Source organism: Equus quagga, chromosome 7, assembly GCF_021613505.1.
Source record: "Equus quagga isolate Etosha38 chromosome 7, UCLA_HA_Equagga_1.0, whole genome shotgun sequence".
Classification (NCBI taxonomy): domain Eukaryota; kingdom Metazoa; phylum Chordata; class Mammalia; order Perissodactyla; family Equidae; genus Equus; species Equus quagga.
In genome coordinates this window covers 32573866-32600304 of record NC_060273.1, presented here as the reverse complement: position 1 = coordinate 32600304, position 26439 = coordinate 32573866, and the positions used below count along the sequence as shown (strand labels likewise).

At 55.2% G+C, this 26439-nt stretch overlaps 1 protein-coding gene across 1 annotated transcript in view; it reads right to left on the bottom strand.

Moving 5' to 3' along the window:
• SDK1 (sidekick cell adhesion molecule 1) overlaps positions 1 to 26439 on the bottom strand; it is a 625710-nt gene that overhangs the window by 43951 nt on the left and 555320 nt on the right. The window contains exons 35-37 of the mRNA XM_046666514.1: positions 25304 to 25405; positions 3774 to 3889; positions 1439 to 1625 (exon numbers count right to left, since the gene is read on the bottom strand). Coding sequence (XP_046522470.1) covers positions 1439 to 1625; positions 3774 to 3889; positions 25304 to 25405 — 405 coding nt within the window. The remainder of the gene's footprint in view (positions 1 to 1438; positions 1626 to 3773; positions 3890 to 25303; positions 25406 to 26439) is intronic.

Genomic DNA, 26439 nt, shown 5'->3' with positions numbered 1-26439 from the left:
CTGCGGGTAGCGGACAGCTGGCAGTGCAGCCCCCACCAGGCTCCTGGACCTGGACTGGGGCGTGTGTCTGAGAGAGACGGCTGGTGAGCTGTTTCCAGGGTGGTCTGTAGCCCTGAAACCCAGGAGGAGGTCCCATACTGTGGCCTGGGCTCAACATACAAGGAACACGGCCCCCCCCCCCCCCCACATCCCAAGGATCTGGATGCGCTAGTGTGCAGACCCAGATGAGAAGTTCCCAGAGGGAACTGGAACAGCTTCTGTTGGTTATGAACAAGTCCTCGGTACAGATCAAAGCCCTTCTGCCTCTCCACTATCCCGGAGGGCTCTGGAGAAAAACATGTGTCGCTCACATCTGTTGAACACTTACTGAGTACCACCACGCTCCAGGCCAAAGCCGGGTACTGAGGAAACCAAGTGAATCCAACAAGAAATTCCTGTCTCTCCAGACGTTCCCAGTGTGAAACGAACACGAAAAACCTCAACAAAATCAGAGTGGAGAAGCCCTGTAGCTCTCATGCCCTATCACATATTGTCAATTACCGTCATGCGCCACATAATGACATGTGGGTCAAGGGCAGATCGAATATACGAAAGTGGCCCCATAAGGTTAGTACCATAGAGCCTGTGTGTGTAGTAGGCTGTCCCATCCAGGTTTGGGTAAGTGCACCCTATGATGTTCACACAATGAGGAAATCACCTAAGGATGCATTTCTCAGCATGTGCCCCATCGTTAAGTGACACACGACTGGACTCCAAACAGGAAGAGACACAGGCTTGCATCTTGGGCAGGAAATCCAACTACTTTACCACTGAAAGAAGATTTCTTGTCCCACCCCGCAACAGCCTAGCCAATGAGAAATGCCACAGCTCAGCCAATGAGAAACACCACAGCTCAGCCAATGGGAAACGCCACAGCTCAGCCAATGAGAAACGCCATGGCTCAGCCAATGGGAAACGCCACAGCTCAGCCAATGAGAAACGCCACGGCTCAGCCAATGGGAAACGCCACAGCTCAGCCAATGAGATGCTGCAGCCCAGCCAATGAGAAGGCGTTGCTGCCCTGAACTGCTACTCCTGTCCCCCAATGGGCTTTCCATTAGCACAGCCCCTCCCTCTCCTCCTTTCTCTATAAAAGCAGCTCCCAGTTTTGTTCTCCAGAGTTGCCTATGCATGCACGTCCCAAATTGCCATTTTTTTGGCTATTGCTGAATAAACTTGTTTTGAGGGTAAAATAACTGGCTAATTTGCTTTTTAAGTTAAGCCCAGCGACATGGGATGTGTGTTATAGGACAGGCAGAGCAAAGAGCTGTGGGAACAGAGAGAAAGCGTGATTCTTCCGCCCGGAGGGTCATGGGACAACTCGAGAGAGATGACGGGGCTGTTGCTCTCAAAAGCTGTGCCGACAGAGGCCTGTGGAAAGGGGACACTGTTTTCCTACCGGCCTCATGGGTGTGCCCCTGCCTGGGGTCACTTTTGGGCCCGTCTCCAGCAGCATTGAAGGCCGATATGCTGACCAGGTATTTGGTGTGGCTGGTCAGGTTCTTCAGCTTCACCGCCGTCTCTGGCAGGAACAGCACCTTCATTTTCTCCGTCTCGTTCCGGCTGTCTGCCTCCCAGTAGTAAATCTGTTGGGAAGAGCAAGAGGTTGGAGGCAGGCCACAGGGAAGGGATGGCACCCCTTCTGTTTCTAAGCCTGCTGGGGCAGGGGGCCACTGAGTGCAAGAGGAGACTGTGAACACGGGCCCGAGCCCTCCCTTGGGTGGAGCTCTGCTCTGATTGGAAAGATGGAGGAGAAGCCTCCCCTGCAGGGTCAGGGGGTGGTGGGGTCAGGGACAGGGTGGAGGGCGATCTCAGGCGCTAACATTGTTTGGGGAGCTGATGACTAGCATTGGAGTTGTCCTAGAGCTGGAGCACTGCCTAATCGAACCAAACGCTCTTCAAGATGGGGCTCTGCGGGCGGAAGCGATGCCGTCCTTCAGCTACCAGTAGAGTGCCTTTTCTCCCACAGAGGTGGCTCTGTCGGCGCCTCTCCTGACAGCCTCTGCCCCTCTCCCCAGGTCTTCTGGAAGGACAGGAGACCAGCCATGTCTACCGCCTGCTCCGAGCTGTGGATGGAACCAGCCCTCAAGCTGCTTCCCAGTGCTCCCACACTTTGTTCAAGGCTGATACTGAAGTCTTCCATCAATGTGGTGTGATACTTTGGATATTAAAACAACCAAAAATAATGTGCAGAAGAGCCATGTTGGGCTCAGCACTGTTGGGAAGGCCCCATGTTTCTCCTGGATTCCATTTCCTCTCGTCTACTTTCTACGTGCTCGTGGGTGAACTTGACACCTGAGCAGGAAGGTTTGAAGAGATTGCCAGAAGCGCTTCCCTAGACAGTTGGCCGAGAACACTGCCCCAAGCCAGTGCCAGCCAGGCTGCCCAAAGACAACAGCAATCCATGGATCCACCTTGGCTCTGTGGGCCTAAACCAAGCCAGGCCATCAGGCCCACACACAAGAACAGCGCAGAGGCTGCACGGAGCCCCAGAGAGCCCGGGGCTGGCCTCCTGCCGCCCATGCTCCCACGTCTGGCACGTGCTGGAGCAGGCCCTGACGGGTGAGCATCGCTTATTTCCATGTGGAAGATGCAGTCCAGCTTCTGCTCTCTGACTGACCGAATAAGACCCTCTGCTCGAACAGGCCTTACTAACTGGAGATCAATATCCAAGTTCAATGTCTATATCATTAAGGGAATTAGAAAACATATTTTGGACACACATAAATAGCGCCTTGCCTCCAAGCTCTCGGGGCTTTCCATTACCTCATTAATCACTGTAACAGCCCTGCCACAGAGGAAGGTGTTCATTTTCACAAAACACCTACAAAAATCATTTTTAAATGGACATTTAATTGGTCCAATAGTCATCAGGGCAGGCCAGCCCAGAGGCTCTGTTGACTGATCAACTTGGGCTCCAACAGACCAGACAAGGAAGTTCATCCTGGAGAAGGAGGGGAGAGATTCAAGGCACAGCTCTGGGCTGTTGTCTTCGGGACGGTTTTAGCGGATCTCATGGGCTTCTGAGTTCTCTCTGCAGGTGTGGTCTTAGAGACAGAATGTCGCAAGTAGCTTCCTGCCCCCTGAATAGACCAACACTGCGTAATTATTCATCCCTGGATATTCTTATTGGTATGGACTGCTGTCTTCCTTTTATCCCACCTTTGGAATATTTAGCTAATGTGGAATTGCAATATTTTAGTGTAGTGGTTCTCAACGTGGGGTTCCTAGGAACCCGGGGAGGGGAACTTGTTAAAATGCAAATTCTTGGGCCCCACTCTAGACCTACTGAATCAATAGGGACCCAAGTGCAGAGCTGCAATGGACAACCTGTTCTCTTTAGTGCACCCTGTTTTGTTGTCAGCAAAGGTACTGGAGACTCCCGGAGTGGGTGCAAGAGGATGAAGGGTTGCCTGGCCAGGCCACAGTGGAGGAAGGGGCTCCTGGGCACAAATCGGCCACAGAGTGAACCAGGCCCCTTTCCCCCAGGCCAAGAGGCAAGGTCAGGCTAAGCCTGCTCCAGTGGCTCAGCACTGCCCATGGCTCTCTGGACCGACAGTTGGCTGTGTGTCTGCCAACGGGAAATGGGCAGGACAAAGTGAGCCGAGGGCGGCAGCTATGGAGTGGGGCCAGGATCCCAGCCGAAGCCCTCAGGAACTCTGGGGATTCAGGCCACTTAGCCTGGCACGCAAATGACCTGGAAGAAAGAGCCAAACCATGCGAGAGAGCATTGCCTTGTAGCCCTGGATGTTTCCGTTCTGGCTCTCGGGCGGCGGCGGGTCCCACGTGACCTCCAGCTGGCTGGCCGTGAGCGGGTTCACCTGGACGTTCTGCGGGGCCAAGGCCGGGGCTGGGGAGAGAGCAGCACAGGAGAGAAGCTAGACGTGTGTTCCCATGTGTGGGGCTCCTCACGCCAGGACGGGCCGCCTGTGGGCCTCTGCCCTGGACTGTCCAGCTTTTATGCCAGGGAACCTGTAAACCCATCCCAGAGGCATGTTTATAAATGCATAAAATAAAATCTGGAGAATTACAGAGAAAACCAATGATACTGAGGCACTGGGAGCAGAGTGTTTGAGAGCAAAGGTTGCTAGAGCATCTACGTGCTTTGTGATCGAGACACAGAGCTGGTCTAACGACTACTGGAATGTCCAAGTGCTGAAGGGTGTAGGAGGTATCTGAGATGTCAGGAGCACTGCAATGCCAAAGGGGACATCAGTGGGCTCTGTCGCTGGGTGAGTCACAGGTTCCTCAGACCCTGCGGCGCTTTGTGACCACATTCATAATTGAGGGAGATGCTAAGTTTCAGATGGAGCTTGGAGCAAATAAAGGCGTCTGTGTTCCCATCACAGGCTCAGGAGTCCCGGGGCATGAAGCCCTGCTCTGGACGGAGTTTGTCCACAGACACAGGGCTGCCCCTCCAAGAGGGACAGGAACAAGATTTCGTCACTCCGTGTTCCTCTCTGAGGCCTGTTATGGCTGCAAATTCTGAGGACCCTCTATTCCTACTCTTTGCCTCCCACTCGAGGGAGACCCCTGGGTGCTGTGCTGGTGTCAGCAGGGCCACACTGTGCATGCAAAGACCAAAGGTGACTGATGAGGACTTGGTGGCCATCGCCCCATCTGGCAGCCCTTGGGAAGTTGGGAATAGCACAGGGAACGCGTGTACACTTGAGAACCTTTCTCCACTCCGGGCACTCTCTCGGAACAGTCTGTTCTCTGCCTCCTGGGAGTTACTCCCTCCTCCCACCCGGGCATGTCCCGTCGAAACCTGTGCTGGGCTGGACACGGGGAGCAACATGGAGCCGTCTTGGGGCCTGGCTACGGAGGGCAGAGCGTGGCCGCGCCCTCCTTACCCCCTGCAGCGTCCTCCTGTGGGCCCAGTGCTCCTTTTTTGCTCAAGTCTGCTGATAGGCCGTAAATGGAAATGCTAAGACAGTCACTGTCCGAGGGAGACAGCCAGCACACCGGCTCTCTGGAGAGGCCTTCCCGGAGAGAATGACCTTCGAGAGTCACCCCTCCCCACTATCCGCGCCGTCCCCCCAGTGTAGAATAAAATAGTAATTAACACCCACTCAGCCTGACACCAACTATTTATTTTGTTCTAACTGTGTGGTTCCCGTATTATCGCTGCCCACCCTGCCGTTAATGGAAATGTTAATAACCCACACCAGGTTGTTGTGACAGATGCTGGGCCTCATTATCAGAAATTCTTATTTACCGCTCCATTAAACAACAGAATCACACAAAAAAACAATTCAATCAAAACTAACTGGAGGAATTTTAACAGCCACATTAATAATCCAAAACATAAATAAAGTTAATGTCTTTTGCAGGTTTGCCATCGGCAACTCTATCGCAAAATTACTGTTGTACAATTAAAATGTGAAAGGCAAAATTGAGCACAGCCATTACCCCGGTAGTCGCTTAGAACCGTCTATGCGGGGTCCCCCCAGCCACCCCCAAGGTTTCCTTTCCAAAGACGCGGCCGAAGCCAGGGCCCACGCGGCTCGGGTGTTAGAGAAACACGCTCTGGACACAGATGTCCACAGGAACCGCAGCATCCATGAGATCCAGGATGCCCCCGGAGTTCAGGGGCCCTGTGCCTCTTTGCCGGACAGCGCCCCCTCGTCCCGGCCTGGGCAGCTGAGTCACACGCTCGGCCGTCCTCCAGCTGAGATGCTTCAAGGTTCCCACCAGCAATCCTGCAGCACGATGCTTTCGTGCCATAAAAAAAACTGCAGGTAACAAAGACTTTTTTGACGATGACGCATGCAGGGAAGAGAGAAATATGTGGAAACACAGAGCAAAGCATGTCGGTTTCGAGACTTATTTTTTTGGCTCCTGAAGGCTTCTGGGTCTCCACCCCGACGGGAGAGCTTGACTTCTAGGAAGACGCTGCTGTTTACAACCCCGAGTGCGAATCTTATTCGTTGTAAAGCACGTTCGGTTTGGAAACTGATGGAGCGTCTGCTGAGTCATTGTCTTTCTGTTCTCCCACCTGAGCATTTGTGGTGTGCGGTGAACACAAACATCAGCGCAGGGTGCTTTGTTTAAGTGCATGAAACTATTTTTAAAAAGCATTTTAGCCCAGCAATTGCTGGCATTTGCTGACAGACAGATTGCTTACAAACAACACTGAAAGATGGGATGCAAAGGTTAAGGAGCAAAGAGGAGATTCTCTGTGGGCGCCTCACCCAAGGCTGATGATGCTGTGACACGGCTGTTATCCACAGTTCTTGGGGAGATTGCTCCTGCTGCTCCGGCCAGGGAGCCGCTTTGTCCCTGGAGAGAGAGCGTGCCAAGGCAGTGATAGAGAAACTTGTGGGACTTCTAGAGGCGCCCTGCGTCTGACAGCAGTAGTGGAATTCCAGAGATTTCTGGAATCTTCTGGAATTCTGGGATTTGCTTAGGGAGGCCCTGCAAAACTAGGTGCTGTGGGCTGACCACAGGTGGGCAAGTCCCACAGAGCAGTAAGGGCAGTGCTCTGTCCATCTCACTCGACCCCCTGGGCGGGCTCTCTGGCCCCAAGGGCATTGAGCATCAGATGCGTCAACAAGCAGCCATGGGAACACAGTGGCTATCCCTGACTCAGTCTTCATTTGCTGGTCCGTGGAGAGCGCTGGCTCCTGGCCTCCTGACTCCATGTCCCACCAGACCCCAGGCGAAGCCGGGCTCCTGCTCAGGGCCCTGCACTGCAGTCCTGAGCTGCGGCGTCTCTCCCATCAGTGTTTCAGAGCCTCTGCTACGAGGTGAGGCAGCTGGACAGGCACTAGTGTGCTCAAAACACGGAAAGAAAAGGAAATAACGTTGATAGAGATAATTGGTAAACAAGCAGAGACTCGAGCGAGCATGAGGAAGTTTTCCGTGCCCAGGAATTGTTCACTCTGCAGTGAGAACGGCTGTTCATCCACTCAGTCCTTCACTAGTTATTCAAAATGCCCTCTGTCCTCCACTGGGACGGCATGCATCTGACCCGCAGACAATCTCCTCCTCAGGGAGAGCCACTGTCTCCCCCTCTGACCATAGTTTGGCCAATGACAGGAGAGCAATAACGACGTGTGCAGCAGTGACACATTTCCAGCAGAAGCTTCCAGAGGGTTCTGTGGGCCACTACCTCCCCTTTTCCCACTAACACAAGAGCAGCAGGTCCCACACAGGGGCTGACCCCTCAGTCTGTGTCTTGGAAAGAAGACAACAGGGGAGACACAGCTGACCCTGAAGGACAGGGAACGTGAGAGATAAATATACTGCTGGTGTTTATGCCTCTGAGATTCAGGGGCATCTGATACCACAGCACAACTTCTCTGAAATTTTCCTGAGAATCAACCAGGCCCCAGGCTCAGGGCCAAGGGGTGGGTGGACACAAAGATGGAAAAGGCAGTTTAACAAGAGAGAGCAAGCACAATCACCATAGCACAAGGTGGGAAGGAGGACAGGTCCGAAGGGCCGGGAGACGTCAGCTCTGGCTGGGGGATGTGGGTCTCTCCTGGAAGACAGGACACCCGGCTGGCCCTTAGATAGTGGGGAGGACTTAACATGTGACAGTGAGCCAGGGAAGAGGGACAATGTAGGGGCGGGAATGGAAGGAGCAACATAGTAGGTGAGGTGAGAAAGCAGGGCGTCCGTGGGGGTCTCGTCAGACAGATGGTCACCCTGGAGCCAAAGCAACCCCAGGCCATGCCGGGCATCTGCTAGTCCTAGACCATGCTAGACCAGGCTAGACCATGCTAGACCAGGCTAGCCCATGCTAAACCAGGTTAAGTTTCTACCTTCACTTTTTGTAACCCAGTGATTTATTATTGATTATTTGGGTAGAGCACGTTTTCAAGTGATAACTTGAGGATCATTGTTAACGTTTTAATGTAATGAAATAAATATTTCTTTATATGATTTTTAAAAAATTATACTTTCATCGGTTCGATTCAATTACATCAACATTTCTCTGGTCAAATACTGACCTCCTGTTGAAGTAAACAGGAAATAGAAGTCTCTAATGTAATTTACCTTCTTAGCAAAGTTTGCCAGCACACCTGTTCCCCTAAGCAGGGGCACCTGGAGGCAGATACTAGGTCTGGGTAATTATTTGGCCTCTGGGGCCTTTAGGATACAAAAAGGAGGTTTAAATGGCTCACAATGCTTCACCTCAGAGGGGCACGAGTCAAGACTGGGGACAGAGCAAGCAGAGTGACGAAGGAGCAGACTCTCCAGTGATGAGCCAAGCCAGAAATGCACAGGCTTCGCGTCTGGAGGCCATTGTCCCCCCGAAGACTGGGGTGTGAGTCCCCGGCCTCTCCCTGGCCCCACCCCAGACAGGACGTCCAAGGCCGGAGCGACGGACGGGCCAGGCGGCCACACCCACCCTCAGGAACTCCAGGTCTGTAAATGCGCATGTCGGTTGACATTATAAAGTACGTTTTAACAAACTTACAGCAGATAATTCAAAGTGAGAATATCATATTTGATAAATCTTTTCACTTAAAATATGTTTAAAATAAATACGTTTATTTAAAATAAATACGTTAAATCATATTTAACAAACACGAAGGACGCGGATCAACTTTTCTCAACCTGAAGCCCTGTCTCTCCAGAAACTCCCAGACTTTCGGTGTAAGATCTAGTTTGTCGGCTGCTGGAATCGGAGTGATCCACCAGTGGGATGTGGATGACAGCGCCGAGGACGACACTGAGGGGCTTTCTTCATGCCAGGTAACCAGCGAGCTCTGCCAAGCCCTTCGGCTGTGGGCTCACCTTATCCTCATAACCCCACAAGGTTCCCATTACACAGATGGGAAGGCTAAGGCCCAGAGAGCTTAAGTAACTTGCCCGAGGTCCCACACTCAGCGAGTGTGTGATTCTCACTCAGACTCCAGCCCAGGCAGCCTGGAGCTCCCCGGGGAGGGCAGGCAGTCCCAGCCCACGTTTCCTGGATTCTGGGAACAGCCCCGTCTCCCTCCTGTGCTGCCCTTTCCTCGAGCTCCAAACCCCGAGTCCTTCCTCTCACCACCTCACTGCTGAGCCAGCACCGAAAATAACTCCAAGGAAGCTTAAGGAGAAAAACCAGGAAACTGGTCACAAAACCTGTTTTCAAAAAAATCAATGCCAGGTCCTCCAGGCTATAGAAACGGCAGATGGAAGGTCACGGAAAAAGCCCTAAATGGTGAGTTTTAAGATCTGAGCTCAGCATGTGGGACTTGGGACAGTATTCAATCTCTCTGAGCCCCAGTTTCATTGTTTGTAAAATAGGAGAAAATGCCAGATTTAAAGGGTTTTAGAGATGAAATGAAATGCACTGTGGGAGAGCACAGCTTGGCAGTGGGCGGGTGCTCCAGGAGGCAAAGTGAACACAGGTGTCTTGCTCCCAGCCCACTGCCCTGAAGTGGGACCTCGCTGTCCAGCAAACTGCCCAGTGGGGTGCATGGGGCACTGGTCCTATGTGGGCCATGTCCTCCGTAGAGACTGAGTAAGTATGTCGCCACGTGCTGACAGGTCTCAATGTCCGGGTGCCCTTGTGGTTCCCTTGTGAAGTAAGAGCAGCAAAGGTGAGGCTCGCACACTGGCTTCCACAGCTGTGGACATGGGCATCATGGATCCTGGAGACACCTCCAGTGATCCCACCTCCTGGTACTCACCCCCATGTGATGCCCTCTTCTGAAGGGGGCTGCCCATGTAGCCTGCTTCTGATGTGCAGAACGTGGCAGGTGCCATAGGCTGGCAGCACTGTGAGTAGGTGACAGGGACCGAGGCTTCTCTCTCACTAGCACCCCCTCCCACTGGCACCCTCGTGCCCTCTCCCTAGCTCACTCTAACATCTGCCGTGTAGTCAGATGTTCTATGGAGAGGCTCGCCAAGGAACTCAGGGAGGCCTCTGAGGAACTGAGGCCCCTGTCCAGCAGCCCACGAAACTGTGGCCGGCCGACAACCAAACAAGTGAGCTGAGAAATGGATCCTTCCCCAGTCAAGCCTTCAGATGATGCTGCAGCCCTGGCTGACACCCTGGGAGAGACCTGAAGCAGAGGAAGTCCAAAGCTGTGCCTGGATTCCCGATCCCCAGATGCTGGGAGGTAGCAGGTGTGTGTTGTTTTAAGCAGCTACCTTGGAATAATTTGTTACGCAGCCATGGATAACCAATACATCCCAAGGAGCATGAGCTCTTCCAGGAAAGGTACCAGCCAAAGCACAGGCTTTGCATGTTCTGGGCTCTCAGAGACTGGCTTGAATTTGGTGCAGCCCCTGTCATAAACGCTGGATCTCATGGTGCAGGTGTTCAAGCAACCACCCACTGTCATGGTCAATATATGTTTTAATCAGCCCAGCTCCAGTTCAGGGCTTGGCACTGTGACCGTGCAGAGGAAATCCAAGGTCAGCTCCTGGCTTTTTACTGGTGATACACTGGCAAGAATTGCAGAATTCTGGAATAGTGCAAGAGTTTGGTTCTGATTACAGGTGCCTCCAGAACAAGGACAGGCACGAGTCATCAGGACTCTGAGTTCTGAGGGAGCGTGTTTATATGTGGAGAGAAAGGAGGGGTGCTCCAGGGGAGGGGAGCGAGGGCAGCAAAGGTGTGGCAGTGGACACTGCCTTCCTCAGCTCGGACACGGGATCTGATCCGCTACAACACGGCAGCTGCGTTCCTAAGACGCTGCACGGTTTTAAAATTGCGGTTTAAAATCAGTTGTTTCAGTAGGAAAGGAGGTGGAGCCCAGACAGTTTCAGACTCATAATACAAACGCATTTTTCTTACAGATATTTCCACAATAGAGGTTAGCACTGAACATGCGATTTCACGCAGTAATGATCTTTGTTTTCCCACATTGCCGACACCATCAGCAACACGACTGCTCACACATCCTTCTCAGCTCAATCACCGTTACCCCCCGCTGTTACGAGAAGCAAAGCTAAAAGCCACTCAACAAACCAGCTCTGCCGCTTGCAACTGTTGCTTTGGTTTTTTTTTTCCTCCTTGCCTATAGAGTGGGTTTCCCATCACAGCAAGATCCAGGTCCTGACGCAGCACGATTGCACAGCAACCAACGGTGGTCCGCAGAACGCGATTCGTGGTCCCAAATTGATCATCTGCATCCGAGTCAGTCTGTATTCGCAAAACTCAAGCTACAGGAAAGATATTTTATTCTCATTTTACACCTTAGAAACCTGAGGCTTGGAGGAGCTTAGTGGCTTGCCCGAGTGGGCTGGATTTGGATGTGGGTCTGCGTAACTCTAAGGCCCAAACTGCTTCTCCAGGACAGGAGCTGGGAAGCTTTCTGTAAAGGGCAGACAGCATTTTAAGCTTCAAGGGACCTAAGGTATCTGTCGCAGCCACAGACAATATGTAAATGAATGGGTGTCTCAATAAAACTTTATTTATAAAAAAGGCACGGGCTGGATTTGGCCGGTGGGTGTGGTTTGCGGACCCTGCTCTGAGGTAACAGAGGAAGGACACGGAGTAGGACTGGAGAGGGCGGGCCTCCACTGCCGAGCTACCTGCTCCAGGATAATGAGCGCCCGCGTAGGAGTCAAGACACCCGGCCCCCATGTCCTGGGCTGCCAGCCCTGGGACCTTGTCCCCATCACTTAACCCCAGAACTGTCAGGTGTGCAACAGCAACAGCCACCAGGGTTCTGGCCACTCAGGACCCCTGAGAGGGTCAAGGATGGAACCCAAGTAAACGGCAGCAGACTGGGCAGAGGCAGACCCGGGGAGCTAGCAGGGCGGTGCTGCGGAGATCGGCCAGAGTCAAAGGTCAGGCCAAGACCAGGGCTGGGAAGCACCCACTGGACTTGGGAACAAGGAGCTCAGGAGCCTGGCAGGTCCACCCACACCCGGGGCTGAAGCTGGCAAGTCTCAGAGGGGAGGAGAGAACGGAAGACGGTAAGAGGAGGTGGTTCCATGGGAATGTGCAGATTGGATGTTTGACTGTATTCAGAAATCGTTACTAATTCTCCTGGGGGTGGGAATGACTGTGTGGATATACATATATTTGGAAAGAGTACTTTTAGGGATATACGCTGAAACATTTTTTAATAAAATGATATGATATTAAAAAAAATATGATGTCTGAGAACTGCTGTGAAATCGCGGGAGGAGGGACGTGGGTGGACGAGTGGATGAGGCTCGAGGAGCCCTTTCTGTGCCTGGTGGTTGAACCGGGTGGTGACCACATGAGCGTTCTTTACATTCGTCGGTCTACTTCCGCACAGGCCTCACGTTTCCTAATTAGAAGTCAAACAACATAAAGACAAGGAAAAGGAGGAAGGTTCTTTCAGGAAAGCTTGTCTGGGGAGGAGAGGCCTGGGCGTGGGCCATAGTATGGGGCAGAGCACCTTCCAATCCACTGCTCCGTTTGGTGCTGCCAGCAACCCAGAAGGCGGGTGGGTGTGAAGACCCGCCTCCACGTGGCCGGTCCGCCTGGCACACACGTGGAGACGAGGCCTCCGTCCTCGTGTGGATGGTCCTGGTCTACTCATCCCGCAAAGTTCAGCTCCAGCCCTGACTCCAGTCCACGCTGACCTCTGCCACACGCAGGAGGCCCCACACCCTGTACGGCCTGACCCTGCAGAGCCAGCCCCTTAGCGGTCCCAGGCAGGGCCATCTCCCCTCCGCCCAGAGGGCGTGGTCCTCAAGGGCAGGGCCGTCAGGGGCCTAGTGAGCTGCTGAGCGAGTGAGGAGGCCCATCTGGTAAACCAGAGGATTCTCCAGTGAATCCGGCCAAGGACTTGGACTCGGGACAGTGTGATGTTTGGGATCCTTTCCAAATAAAGCATTAGGCACTAGAATATTCTTCCCCGGCCTTCATGGATTGATGGAAATAAGGTTATTAATAACGTCATTTATCTACCAACATTTGCTAGGCTCCCGTGTCTGCTAGGAAAGGCAACAATCCAGGTGAGGGGGCAGCATATGAAGTCACGGGGCGTGGGAGAGATGCCCAGATTTGGGGGTCTGGGTGATGCTCACTGCGGCTGGAAGAAGGCAGGGTGGGTCCAGAGCCCGCCAGAGATGATGCTGGAGGGTAGAGTGGTGCAGGGCCGAAGGGGCCCGTGGACCCGTCCTAGGATCAGACATTTTTTTCCCCAACAGACAATGGGGATCCACGGAGGGCTGGACCCAAAGTGACAGGATGAGGCTGAGGTTTAGGAAGGATCGCTCAGGCAGGAGAGTGGAAGATGGGGTGGAAATGGTGACTCTAGAGGTTTCTAGGGGTCCTGGCTGGGGGGCGGGTCTCCACTCACACCTGTGGGGTGGTCCTTGCCCCTCTCTCCGCCCCAGTGGTAATGAGGCCATATCAGGCCCACGCTGTTTCCCTCTCACCTCTCCCAGGGGCCATGCCTAACTCAGTATTGCTAGCTTAGTCCCAGGAGAGCCCTGAGTTCTGGGAGCATCTGCTCCTGTCACTCCCGCTTCTGCTCTTCCCTCCCCCTCCCCCTGCTCAGCACCCCCGCCCCCCCGTGCTTGCGGAGAGCTTTAAAATCGACAGGATACTTGGCTCTGTCGCCTTATTCACCACATGGGCCTCACGAGAGGATGTCCTGGGATAACAGATGCTGTGGAGAGAGCCTGGAGGAAGTAGCCAAGGGCCTCAACAATATCTTGCAGTTCTGCCCGGCACAGCGAGGGGGTGGGCAAACTCTCCATGTACTCACCATATCTGTGCCCCCCGCCTGCTGGGGGTCAGGCACAGCGACACTGGAGGAAGCCCCACTGGAGGGTCTCTGGTCTGAACTCAGCAGTGGCTCATAGAGCGTTTGTGCATTAAGGGAACAAGACTATGAGCTGTAGCCCCACCGGAGGGTGGGAAGGGCCCCAAGGAGCCCTCGGCCACCTCCAGACTCGGTGATAATCTCTGAATGTCAGCTGTTCATCTGGGAATTGGAGACAGCAATCCCACCTAGCACACAGTAGGCTGTCAGCAGATGTCCGTCAATCATTCATGACAGCCTAGATGCAATTCCATGCCTCTGCCTTCGCATGGCACCGCCCACTGCACCAACAGGTGAGACGGGAACAAGAAGAAACTGCATAGGGTTTCCATGACTTCATGAGCTTGGGTCCCGACAATAATCACCTGGAGATCCCACCCAATGACGAAAGCGAGACACTGCAGCCCTAGGAAGGCAGGACAACCACACAACGACTGTAGACAACCGCCACTCACTCTTCATCACACACGTTTTCAAACCTGCAGGACTCTGAATCCCGGCAAGTTCACGTGTGGCCCCAGCCCTGGCTCCATTTGTCACTAGGGGGAGCTCACACAGCGAGAAGCTGCGAGATTTTTCTCTCATTCCACCCAACGGTAATTAACAACGTGGAGTATTTACAGGAAAGGTAGAAACAACATTCTACAATGTTTTCACTCTAAAAAACAGAAAACCCATAGTTTCAAGGTACTTTTCTGTCTTCTGAAGCAACACATATGCCAAAAGCAACCCAAATGCCACTAAGAGCAAATGAGTATAAATACCAAGTTTGCGAGTCCGTCTGTTTTCCCTTTGTGGAAAAAGTTGAAGGCCCGAAGACCAAAGGTCTGGACACTGGGCTGCTGACCTGAACTCTTCAGGGCTTTTCCCCTGGATGCAGGAGCAGGTCCCGGTCCCTTCCTTGCAGAACTGACGAAGTTCTTCCTTTGCTGGACCGATCTTTAACGTCCTCGTAACCAGGCGGACCTCAGCCTTGGCTCAGATACGCTGGGGTAGAGCGGGGACAGGTCATGGGGACACCTGGGCTCAGAGCATGACTGTGATGACACTGCGGGAAATGTGTCCAATAAGCAACGTGCAGGACCTGAACCCAGAAAACTACGACTGCAGCGAGAGATGCGGGAGGGGAGAGGCCAGTCCTCGGAGAGGACGTGTGAAGGATGTCAAGAATTTCCATGTCCATTTAGAATTTAATACACTTCCTGTAAAAATCCCAGCAGAATTTGAGAACTTGACAAAATGATTGTGAAGTTGACAGAATGGCTGAGAAATTTTGCAAAACAAAAGAGAATAGGACCAGCGCCACTAAATATGGAAAAGGTGTAGCAAAGGGATATAAATGAAAGGTTTGGCAGTGCCAGGGGTCAGTAAAGATGGTGGTGGAACTGAGAAGAGGCCTCAGACAGACTCGACTCTGTAAGAGTTTAAAACATGGTTAAAGGTCTGTCACAAAGAAAGAATCAATCAAGAGATGGTGCAGGGAGTGGGAACTTCTCTGGAAACAAATAATCTATTTATCAGCTCAGTTCATGCCGGGTACCAAAGTAAATTACAGATGGATTAAAGAGTTTAACGGAAAAAATGAAACCACAAAAACTCAAAAGACAAGGTTTTTTGGTTTCTGGTTTCAAGGTTTCAAGGTTGCCAGGTTTCTAAATGGGAAGCAGAGATGCAGCAGATCTGTAGGGAACACAACAACTTAAACACAATCTAACTAGCGACACACAACAGAGAAGGGAAACTATCTGCCACAAATACAGTTGCATGCACTATCTTTAATATGTAAAGAGCTCTTACAAATCAACAAAAATAGTAAGACCCCCCCCATGAGAACAATCACAGGCATTAACCACAGACCGCTAATTTAAAAGCCGTATATGAAGACACAACGAAATAACTTTCATCTAGCTCGTGAGGAAAGATTTAAAGTTGGGGAGGGAGGAACAGGCACGAGACCCGTATTCTGGTCACTGCAGCACAGGGTGTCAATGAGTTCCCATTTTTTGAAAGTGCAAAATGTTTATGTCCTTTGAACCAGAAATTCTGCTTCTAGCCTTTTATCCTAAGGGAAGCATCAGAGAAGTTGTGAAAGATTTGTAATGGTGTCCACAGCAGCTTGATTTATAATTTCAGGGCACTGGACCTGGGGTCCTCTGCAGGCACAAGGTGGCAGGTATGGGTTTGATGATGTAAAACAATAGGGATAAGCTCAAGGGTTGCTCGTGAAGTTCCTCCACCACTGGAACAACCCCTGCCCTCCCCTCAGGACCGTCCGCCTCATGCAGGGGAGGCATCGCCTGGCCGTGGCCCATGTTCTTCACACAGCAGCAAGCCCTGCTTGCTCTCTCCCGCTGTCTCCCGTGCACAAACACGCGATGCACCAGATATACACACGACCGGGGTGAAAACCACGAGTCTCAACTCCCACCCTGAACCAGCTCACCAGGACCAAGCCCCTCCTACGTAGAAATCCTGGAGGCCCTGCTACCTCCAGTCCCTGGACGAGGCTACAGAGGCCAGAAGCGGCAACCCCAGACCTGGCCTGGATCCGTAGCGGCCAGGCCCGAGGCAAAGGGTGCGGTCTGGAGAAGCCCAGGTGGAGGCTGGGAGGCGCATGGTCCCTCCCTACTGCAGGGCTGGACCCGGGCTCCCTGCAGGAGCCCAGGAGATTCTGAGGTACTTCCTGGACCAGCGGGGCAGTGGGGCAGAGACAAGAGATGCACTCAGAGCGTCTCAGCTTGGGCTGGGTGGGATGGGGCCTTCCAGTCTCTCCCCGAGGGCGCCGGAGCAGCTGCGGCTGCACTCAGAGCTCCACGAATAAGCTGGAAGCATGGGTTACGTTTACACGTGTTCAGCTGGGATGTGTTGGAGGCGCTCAGTGGAGGAGGGGAAACACGGCCCCCAGCCCCAGGAGAAAAGCTGGCTCTGGGTGGCTGGCTGGCACTGCACTGGGGCGTCCCTCGGGCCTGAAAAGCTCTGGCTGTCGCCACGCAGGTCTGGCCACCCTGACCACCACCTTGGAACTGGAGGTGAAAAGTCCCAGCCCAGTTCTGCGTGGGGCTCACTGGGTGCCAGGCCCCTCTGCAGGCCCGTGGGGACCCAGAGGCTGTGGCCAGGTGGGGAAATAAAAGGCTGGGCTTTTCAGAGCTGAAGTGGCTGCAAAGGGGGACACAAGAGGACCCTCAAAGGTGGGCTGAAAATCCCAACCGGGCCCCTTGTGCACTGCTGCCAGGAGCCCAGCTGTACATCTCAGAGCAGCCACGGGGCCCCAGCACTGTGGAGACTGCCTTCCATCTCCTGCCCCCAGCGAGGGGGGGTGGGGGGGGGCTGGGGAGTGGGCAGCACTTTGAGCTCCATTTTACAGACCAGGAAACAGAGGCCCAAGGACAGGCCCTGGCCCACTCCCCATGTAGCCTGCCCCTCCGTCCTCTCTTTCTGTGCCACACATGGCAGCTCCTGAGGCCGGAGGGGGTTGTTCCCGGCCCTGCAGTGTCTGACTTTGCTCTTGGACCTTGGCAGAGACGCGTCTGTCCAAGGCCAGCAACGCTGTGGTCAGGCTCTAAGCCTGTGCAGTGAGGGCCGCATTGGCCAGGAGGGGTCCTGGGCCAGGTGGCTGGAGCCCTCTGGGAGCTTCAGTTCCGCGTATGCACAAAGGGCGATGGCCTCCCCTGCAGGACTGTTCTGGGTAAATGAGAGAAGGAGGCCTGAGCTCACGAGCCCGCCCTGCCCAGAGGGGCCCAGTCCTTGGAAATGGTGACCCCCCCCCCAACCTCGGTGTTCAGCCTAAGCGCCCGCGTGGGCATCTTTACCATGGCAACTCTTCACGGCAGAGAGGGAAAGGATGAGGCCGACCTTGTCTTCCCCCCTGGAGCAAGCCCTCTTCCCCGTGCGCCCCTCCGATGGCAGCCTGCCTTTCCCCTGGGCTCTGCGGCCGCTGGCCCCAGGACCTCCCCTCTTCCTGCACGTCCAGTAATAGCTGGAGGCCCAGTGAAGCCATCCGATGGCATGCCTGGGCCCCAGAAGTGATTCTGCGCGGCTGCGCAGAGCGGCCCATCCTCCAGGAGCGCAGACCTGCAGTCTGCGGGCCCCACGGGAAGTTTCTGAACATCCGCTGGGTCTGGGCGTAAGTTCAGGTCCAGGCCCAGCACTCGCTGCCTCGGTTGACTTCTGGGCCCAAACGGCTCCTGGCCGACGTCGACCCGTCGGGCCAGACCCGCCTCGGGTTCACTCTGGGCTTCCTCTCCATGCCGGCATCGTCTCAGCTCTTCAGATGGAATGGTTTGAACTTGGACAGGGCGTCCATTCTGCCCGTATAGCTGGGCCGAGGCTCAGAGGGAAGGCAAGACTGGATGTGGCCAGGACCGCTCCCCTCGCCCCGCCCTTGAAGCTCAGGTGGACGGGAAGGGAAGATTCTGCTCCCAATGGTGTGTGCGGCTCTGGGCTGGGGCCGTGCCAGCGCCTGCAGTGTCTTCAGTCTCACTGAGTCTTCTCCATGACCCTGTGCCAGAGGGACCCAGCTGCTGCCTCAGGAAAGCAACCCGAATCCACAGGGACTGTCACAACACCCCTGCCCCCGGAGTAACAGACTTGGTAAGAGCCCACCAGTCCCAGGGACCGAGGACTTTGCCCCGAGCGGTGACTGTGCAGTAGACGGGGCAGAGCGGGGCCCGGGGGCTGCTGGGTCCTGACCAGGACTGGGATGAGCGCTCAGGGTAGCCGCTGAGGGGGGGTTCCTGCTCCACGAGAGTGGGCGTGGTCATCCCCCTTCCCAGGGTGAGGAAGCCAGCGGCAGGGCGAGGGTCGCTCCTATCTGTTCCCATGACTCCCGCTCAGGGCAGGCGACACCTGCTGCACCCTCATGGGTCCCACAGAGCAGACCCGACCACAGAGGGGAGTGCAGAGAGCTGTGTGGGCCATGTGCTTCCGAACAGAGGAAGGAGCACCAGTTCTGACCATCTGGCCATAGAGAAGGCGGCTCGTCCTTTGAGGGGCCGGCCCTGAAGCTGGGCGTCTCTCCAGGGAGGGGAGGGAAGAGCAGGAATTCCAGGTGGACACAGCTGGGTGTGGGCGGAATGGTGTGCGCACGGGGAGCAGCCTGGGAGGTCGGGATTGCAGGCCCGCCACCAGGGCTGGTGGAAATACAGCGGCTGATGTGCCGGCCCGCATCCCCAGGCAGGGGCAGGCGTATCCTGAAAGTGGGGCCCGCCCTCGAGGAGTAAGTGTCTTGAAGGCCAGGATATGGGCTCCTTGACAGCCCCGTAGCACCCAGAACCCTGAGGACACAGGGCTGGGCCGGAGGTTTCACTGGCATGACTGGCACAGCCGTCCTGCTGAGGAACGCACAGACATGGTCTCTACACCTCTCCCAGAAAAAGCTCTGACCACTTGGCAAGCGCTGCCATTAGTGCTGCATAGACATCTGTAGTAAACACCCTTTCCCTTGGTCCAGCAGCAGCATCCTGGTCTCCCCTGGGGACCCTCCTCCCATTTAGTCCATGAGGTCCAGGTAGAGATGACATCACCCCCTGGCTTTGGGGACCTCAGGTCATTGGACACATCAGCTGGTTTGCAGATGGATATCACTAAAGAGAGCCAGTGGATTTCCACTGCAGGCATTGTTGAAAAAGAGAAACTCTCTTTCTGCTGCCTGGAGCCGCAGGGCCACCTTGAGGAAGAGCCTGCCCAAGATAGGAGCAAACTGAGAAGAGAGTAGAATCAAGAGGAGGCATGAGACTAGCTTGTTAGGGTGCTGGGTCCAGCCATGCCTGAAGCTGTATCCAGGCTCTTCAACTTTTCCATCACATGAGCTAATAAATAATTCTTTCAGCTTAAGCCTATTTGAGTTGGGTTTCTAGCTCCTGCAAACTGGCGTCCTTACTGATATATTATTTTTACCAATGTGTAATGCCTGGGCTCAGAAATCAATCTCAATGAGAAATCTCTTAAAAATTACCCTTTCTCTCTGAGGTTAAAAGGATTTAAATATTATATATTTAGGCTAGAGGGGAGCCAGAGATCTTCTACTCTAAATATCTCATTGTTTTATAGACGAGGCCAGACAAATAGAGTAACTTGCCCGGGGTCTCAATCACTCATTCACCAAATAGGCTGGCCCTGGTCCAAGCACATGCTGGACATGCATCCTGTGAGTGGGACAGATGAGTTGGGGGCAGAGTTGGGATGAGGACCTGAGTCTCCTCACTCCTAGCTTGCAGCTTTCCCCTCTACACTATGATGCCTCAGGACCAGAGCTCAGAGTGGTCAAGTGACTTGCCCACGGTCACACAGCTGGTAACCAGCAGAGCCAACACTCAGTCTTGCAGGTCTACACATGAAACCACGGTTCATTCTCAGTTTTCATAAAAGTCTGAGCATCTCATGCTGACTAGTTTGTGACATGAGGAAGCATGCAGCTGAGCGAACAGAAACTGGCCTGATGTAATTTTATTTTCGAAGGCTTGGTTAGCAGTCCCTCTCATTGTCAGAATGACGTCATTACAACGGGGGCGCTTCGGGCTGTGAGAGGCAGGGACGGGGATGGCAGCAATGCTGGAAGCACTGGCATCCACCTTCCGGAACATTCTCTGTCGTGTAAACACAGATGACAGAGAAACATGCTGAGGCTGAATAACAGCTGAGAACCCCAACTGCAGGACGGGCTCTGCCAGGCCCAGCTCGGGGAGACGTCCGTGTGTCTGCAGCCAGGGAGCCGGGCCGCATCCGATGGGTGAGGAGCAGGAGGCTGAATTCAGGGACCCCTCTGGGCCCCTTTTTCTTGGGACCGAAACTGACGGGAGCAAGGAGGGGTATGTGTGTGACACAGTCGTGGGCTCTGCCCCCAGCAACGGAGGAGCACGCCAGCAGGGGAGCCTTTGGAAGGACCCTCAATTCGAAAGGAAGGGCTGGCCCATCTGCAGGTGCGAATACCAGCTGGCTTGCCCGCTGTGTGGACTCGGGGAAGCGACGTCTTCTCTGAGTCTCATTTTTTTCTTTTTTTTTTAAAAAGATTTTATTTTTTTTCCTTTTTCTCCCCAAAGCCCTCCGGTACATAGTCGTATATTCCTCGTTGTGGGTCCTTCTAGTTGTGGCATGCGGGACGTTGCCTCAGCGTGGTTTGATGAGCAGTGCCATGTCCGCGCCCAGGATTCGAACCAACGAAACACTGGGCCGCCTGCAGTGGAACGCGCGAACTTAACCACTGGGCCACGGGGCCAGCCCTCAGTAACAGCTGGGATGATGATACAGCTGCTCCTTCTGGGACACCATCCCAGGCCCTGTCCACACAGCCTGAACCGGAACCCTCTCCTAGGCCCCAGGGTCAGATGGAGGACCCCGTGGGCACAGACTCTCTGAGGATGGAGAAAGCGAGCTGGGATGGGGTGGGCGCCCAGAGCGAGGAAGGGCTCGTGAGGGGCCTTGCTGCCATGTGTGTGTCTGTTAAATAAAATGAGGATGGCATTCCAATCAGGGAGGACCCGGTGGCTCCGCGTGCCTCGCGCACCTGTGGGTTCTGTGCTCGATGTCCTGCCGCCTTCCCTCAGGTATCAGTCACAGCAATGCCGGCCGCGCTGCAGGTGGCATGAAGGACGTTTCCTTCTGACTCCTGTAACGTCCCAGGGCTCCTGGCCTGGGACAGCCTTCCTCGCGGGCCCTCGGGATCTGTCTCACAGCTCCACTCATTTAGGACTCGGGGGCCACTCAATTCAACCCGCCCCTTAACCTCCTCCGCTGGGAAGTGGTGAGGTCGTTTCTGCTCCCCCAGCGTTGGCCACCCTAGGTCAGTGACGACACAGAGCTGTAGTGGATGGATGCTGGGAGCCCAGGGAAAGAGAGAGTTGGGGGGACACAGCCGTCTGTGCTCCTGGTGCTACGTCAAACCTGAGACTCTCCCATTAGCTCCAGAGCAGCTGCTGCGCTCGCTCGCCGGGAAGCCTGCTTCCCCTCTCCTCCTCCCCCTGCTTCCCCTCTCCTCCTCCCCCCAAACGCCAGAGCTGGTCCCATTTTACCACCTGCAGCTCTGGCCGTGACCCTTCCCTGGTCCTGCCCCTTGGGTCCCAGAGCCCAGGTCGGCACCTACTTCCATCCAATGACAGGCAGCTCTCCACCGGGCACCCCCTCCTCCTCGCCCCCTCACCCTCCCCAAAGCCGCATGGCACACCCTCTCCCAGGGTCCTCCAGCCCTTCTGCCCTATGCTCTTTCGCCTGTGTTCTATGTCCTCGACTGGAGTCTCTTTGAAAGGCTGTAGCCCACATCATGGCGGGAGGAGTAGATGTCCACCCTCCTTCCATTGGGATCTCCCTCCTGCCCCCCCATCGGTACTGCACTGGGGGAACAGAGCTGTAGGGTCACATATGGGGTTTTGCACGTGTGGCCCTTACGAGAATCCTCTTGCTGGGAGCCTGGCCCTTAGCATTTAGCAGACTTGCTCTGGTTTCTGTCACCACTGCCCGCCCACGGGGACTGACAGACGGGCCAGCATCCCAGCACCCCGCCCGCCTCCTCCAGAGACGAGACCGCTCCTGCGCCCTCACTGGGGCTGCCTCGCCCTTCCCTGCAGAGGCCACCGTGGGAGCATCAGGAAGAAAACGAAATGGAGAAACAAGTCCATGACAGGAGCGCATGTGTCTCCAGCAGGAAGGTTACTGGGGCCACTGCAGTCACAGGGGCCGGAGTCACTGTCACTCCTCACCTTCCTTCAGGATGAGGCATCTTCTGACCAGCCCTGTCCCCCTATTTCCTCCCACCTGCTCTCACCTCAGCCCGATCTGCAGGCCTGTGCTGGTGCCCAGGAGGCCCACTGCTGCTCCCCTGCACCAGGGCCTCACGGCAGAGTTCTAGATCGTCTGTTTGCAGGACAGCAAAGGCATTCGGGCCCCTTGGGTCCTAATCCCAGGACCAGGAGCATGCCGAGATGAGACGCCACAGCCAGTGAGGAGGACAGACACACACAGACAGGACAGGCCCATCTGATAACAAATGCAGAGGTCGTCACAAAGCGGCCAAGGATCTGGGCACCGAGGAAGAAACCCCAAACTCTGCCTGAGGGAGGGGGTCGGAGAGAGCTTCTGAAAGAAGGCACTGGAGGAGGTCCTGGAGCTCGAGAGGACTCACGGGGTGAAGGGATGACAGCACTCTGGCCCTCTGCATGAAGCCGATTTCCGGAGACTGCCCAGCACTCCCCCGGTGCCAGCATGCACACCAGCTCCACCCCGTTCTTAGCGCCTCTTTCAAGCTCCGTCAGCAACGTGGCCTGCTATTGGGAGCCCACATGTGTGGGGTCAGACCAGCCCTGGGAGCCTGGGCGTGATGGGGAGGGCTTCCCTTTGCCTTCTGTGGCATCAGAAAGGATCCAGAGGCCGGGACAGGGAGACTTGGTGGCGGTGAAACACTGTGGGGAGTGGGTGTGTTGGGCAGGAGGACAGGCCTCTACAGGAAGAGCTGGAGCAGGGACCCCACTGTGGAGAAGGGAGGAGAGGGGGAGCCCTGGAGGGGAACAGGAGCAGCCAGCGTCCCCGTCGGGGGCCAGGCCCACCCGGCTGCAGTCTCTGTGACTCCCTCCTCCCCACTGGCCCGTGTGGGCTCAGCACCTCTGAGAAAGACCTGGAGCACACCCTCGCAGCAGGTCCCCTCCCCAAAGCCACAAACAACCCAAGGGGCCATCAATGGACAAATAGATACACCAAGTGTGGTGTCCGCATATGACAGAACGCTACTCGGCCGCGAGAAGGAATGAAGTGCTGACACCGGTGACAACATTGAGGAACCTCAAGGACATGACGCTGAGTGAGAGAAGCCAGCCACCAAAGAACAAAGACTGTATGATTCCATGAGCACGAAACATCGAGAGTAGGCAAATGCACAGTCAGAAAGTAAATGAGAGGTTGCCGGGGGCTGGGGGAGGAGAGCGAGGGGAGGCACTGCTTAATGGGTGTGGGAAGATGAGAAGGCCCTGGAGATGGACGGTGGTGATGGCTGCATGCCACTGTGAACGGGCTCAGTGCCGCGAATTGCACACTTCGACTTGGGGGTAAATTTCACGTTATATGTATTTTACCACAAATCAGACAAGCCCAGAACGAGAGTGGGAGCAGGGCATCATCATGTTGTCATTCAGCCCGCTGGACAGGGCACCCCAGTGCCTACCTGGTCTCCTACCCAGACTCCAGGCTCTTCTCTGGGTGTCTGCCCTGGTCCCTGGGACTAAGGCCCTGCCTGCCGTGCCCTGGGCTCCCCCGTACGCTGGGTCCTGTCTCCGAAGTGCAGGCTGACTGGAGGGCAATGCAGGTACCACAGATCCCCACTGGCTGCCATGGGCTCCCCTCAACCCATGGCATGACCGCCTCACCCTGGTGGCCAACTAGAGCCCAGGTGCCAGAAGCCACTCTTACAGACAGTGAGTGCCACATTCCCCCTCTGCTCCAAGGAACCCCTTGGGACAGATTTCTGTGTACAGAGAGGCCAATGTACCCTGTGCTCCTGGTGTCTCATTTCCCTCGTCCTCACTTGACCACTCCAGAAAAATCCCGCTGAGCTGCACCCTCAGTGCTCCCGATTGGTTTGTAACAACCACCTCGCCACAGGGCAAAAGGTCACCTGACCTGTTCCCGTGCCTGGGCCCAGCGACCCGAAGGCCTGTTGGCTGAGGGGAGTGTGAGGTTCTGTGGGCAGGGGCCTCCGGGCAGAGGGCACGGGTGCTCTTGCTACTGAGGCCACGCTGGTCTGGAGAGGACAAAGTCACAGTCTGATCTCAACACAGGATATACCATCTCCACACGAGTCAGCCCCACAGAAGGGATGGTCCTTGAAACAAACTCAGGGGCCACGTCCTATCTAAAAGGGGTAGAAACAATGACTCACATGCCTTCCGAGACCCGAGAGGGGGCTGTCACTGGGCAGTCAGGCTACTCAAGTGCCAGGGCCACTGCTGAGAGAGGCCCAGCCAGGGACGGCGGGTGACAAAGGACAGACACTCCCCCTCCAGAAACTGAGGTACCCACACACCTAAGTTCCCATGGAGGCAACAGCATCACTCTCCTAGAGCAGGTCCTGATAAATGTGCTGGCTCCAGATGTTGTTGGGGTTTGTTTTGGCTTTTTTTGGTGAGGAAGATTGGCCCTGAGCTTACATCTGTGCCAATCTTCCTCTTTTTTTTTTTTCTCCCCAAAGCCCCAGCACCTAGTTGTATATCCCAGTTCTACGTCATTCTAGTTCTCCTATGTGGGACGCTGCCACAGCATGGCCTGGTGAGTGGTGTGTAGGTTCTCACCCAGGATCTGAACCAGGGAAGCTGAGGCCACTGAAGCTGAGCGTGCGAACTGAACCACTCGGCCACGGGGCCGGCCCCCTCCACATGTGAAAGAAACCCCTTGGGTCTCAGAAGCAAGACCTGCTCTCTCACTGCAGCCGTGGGGATATCCCAGCCCTCAGCCCCGCCTGCGGCCTGGAAACCTCCCGCTCCCCCAGCAACAAGATCTTCCACGCGGGTGGACGCTGCTTGGCCACTGAGCGTGCTGGGCCAGGCCACGCGCTGTGGCCTCAGGTGATGGGAGGGACGCCCAGAGCTTACCGGCCTCGCCGACGAAGACCTCCACGGGCGCGCTGGCCGGGCTCTCGCCGATGATGTTGTAGGCCGTCATGACCACTTCGTAGCGCCGGTACTTCCTCAGATCTGCAAGGCGACGGAGATGCATCAGCCCAGGGCCAGCTCCCTCCCTAAGAAAGTGCCCTGTGGGAACCCCGCGAGGGAGTCGTGTCCTCTGGGGAGAGGCCGGGGGGGAAGAAATGACTTTCTTCCACAGGGACGTCTGTGGAGATGTCCCAGCAGCGTCACCCTCCTCCCCATCCCGGGGAGCGATGACACAGCCACGTCTGGGGAAGCAAAAGCCTCGCCCGGTGCATTCAGCGCCATGGGTGGCAGCAAGTCCCTCCTCTGAGGCATAGAATCTACATTACGAGACAGGATATGGACCTGCCTCATGGTCCAGAATCTCCCCTGAGAAGTAAAAACAGCTGGAGCATGATCCTGGCATTGAAAAAATATATATCTACACTGGCAAACCAAAGGCCTGCGAGTTTTCAATGAACGTGTCCTGGAAGAAATAGTGTGTGCAGCTGTGGCCACAGGATTACACAGGGCAGGGAGCCAGGCGGGAGCTCTGTGCTAACCGACATGGTGAGAGGGGCTGACCTTGAAACCAAAACATTCGGGAAGGTTCTCCCACGGGTTAATATTGCCTCCTCCGTAGCTTGGCGTCCCTCAGCCCTATGTGCGAGTCTGATCACCGGTGTGAATGGGGTGAGCAGGGACTCATGCCAGGCCTGCATATCTCGCCTCCCAGCAGCGGAGCTTCAGTGAATCAGACCACTGGGGTCCTGCCTCCATCACGGCACAGAAATGCCCACTAGGTTCTGGCCACGTGGCCAAGTCAGGATCCAGCCTGCCCCCTTCTCAGCCCCGATGGAGCTGTGCTGCCTTATAAACAAGCCACCGGAAGTGGCTTCTGAGACTCACACCGGCCTGGCTTGTTGGTGTCAACCCAGGGACTCATGAAGTGCCAAGTCCACAGAAGGACAAAGGGCTCCAAGGAGTCAACTGTGAAACAGGAGTGGCCGCAGACAAGCTGCGTGGGTCGGGGCTGTCCCTCTCGGTCTTCGCGACCCAGGATTGAAAAGCCTGGGGGAGATCCGGCCAGGGAACCCTCA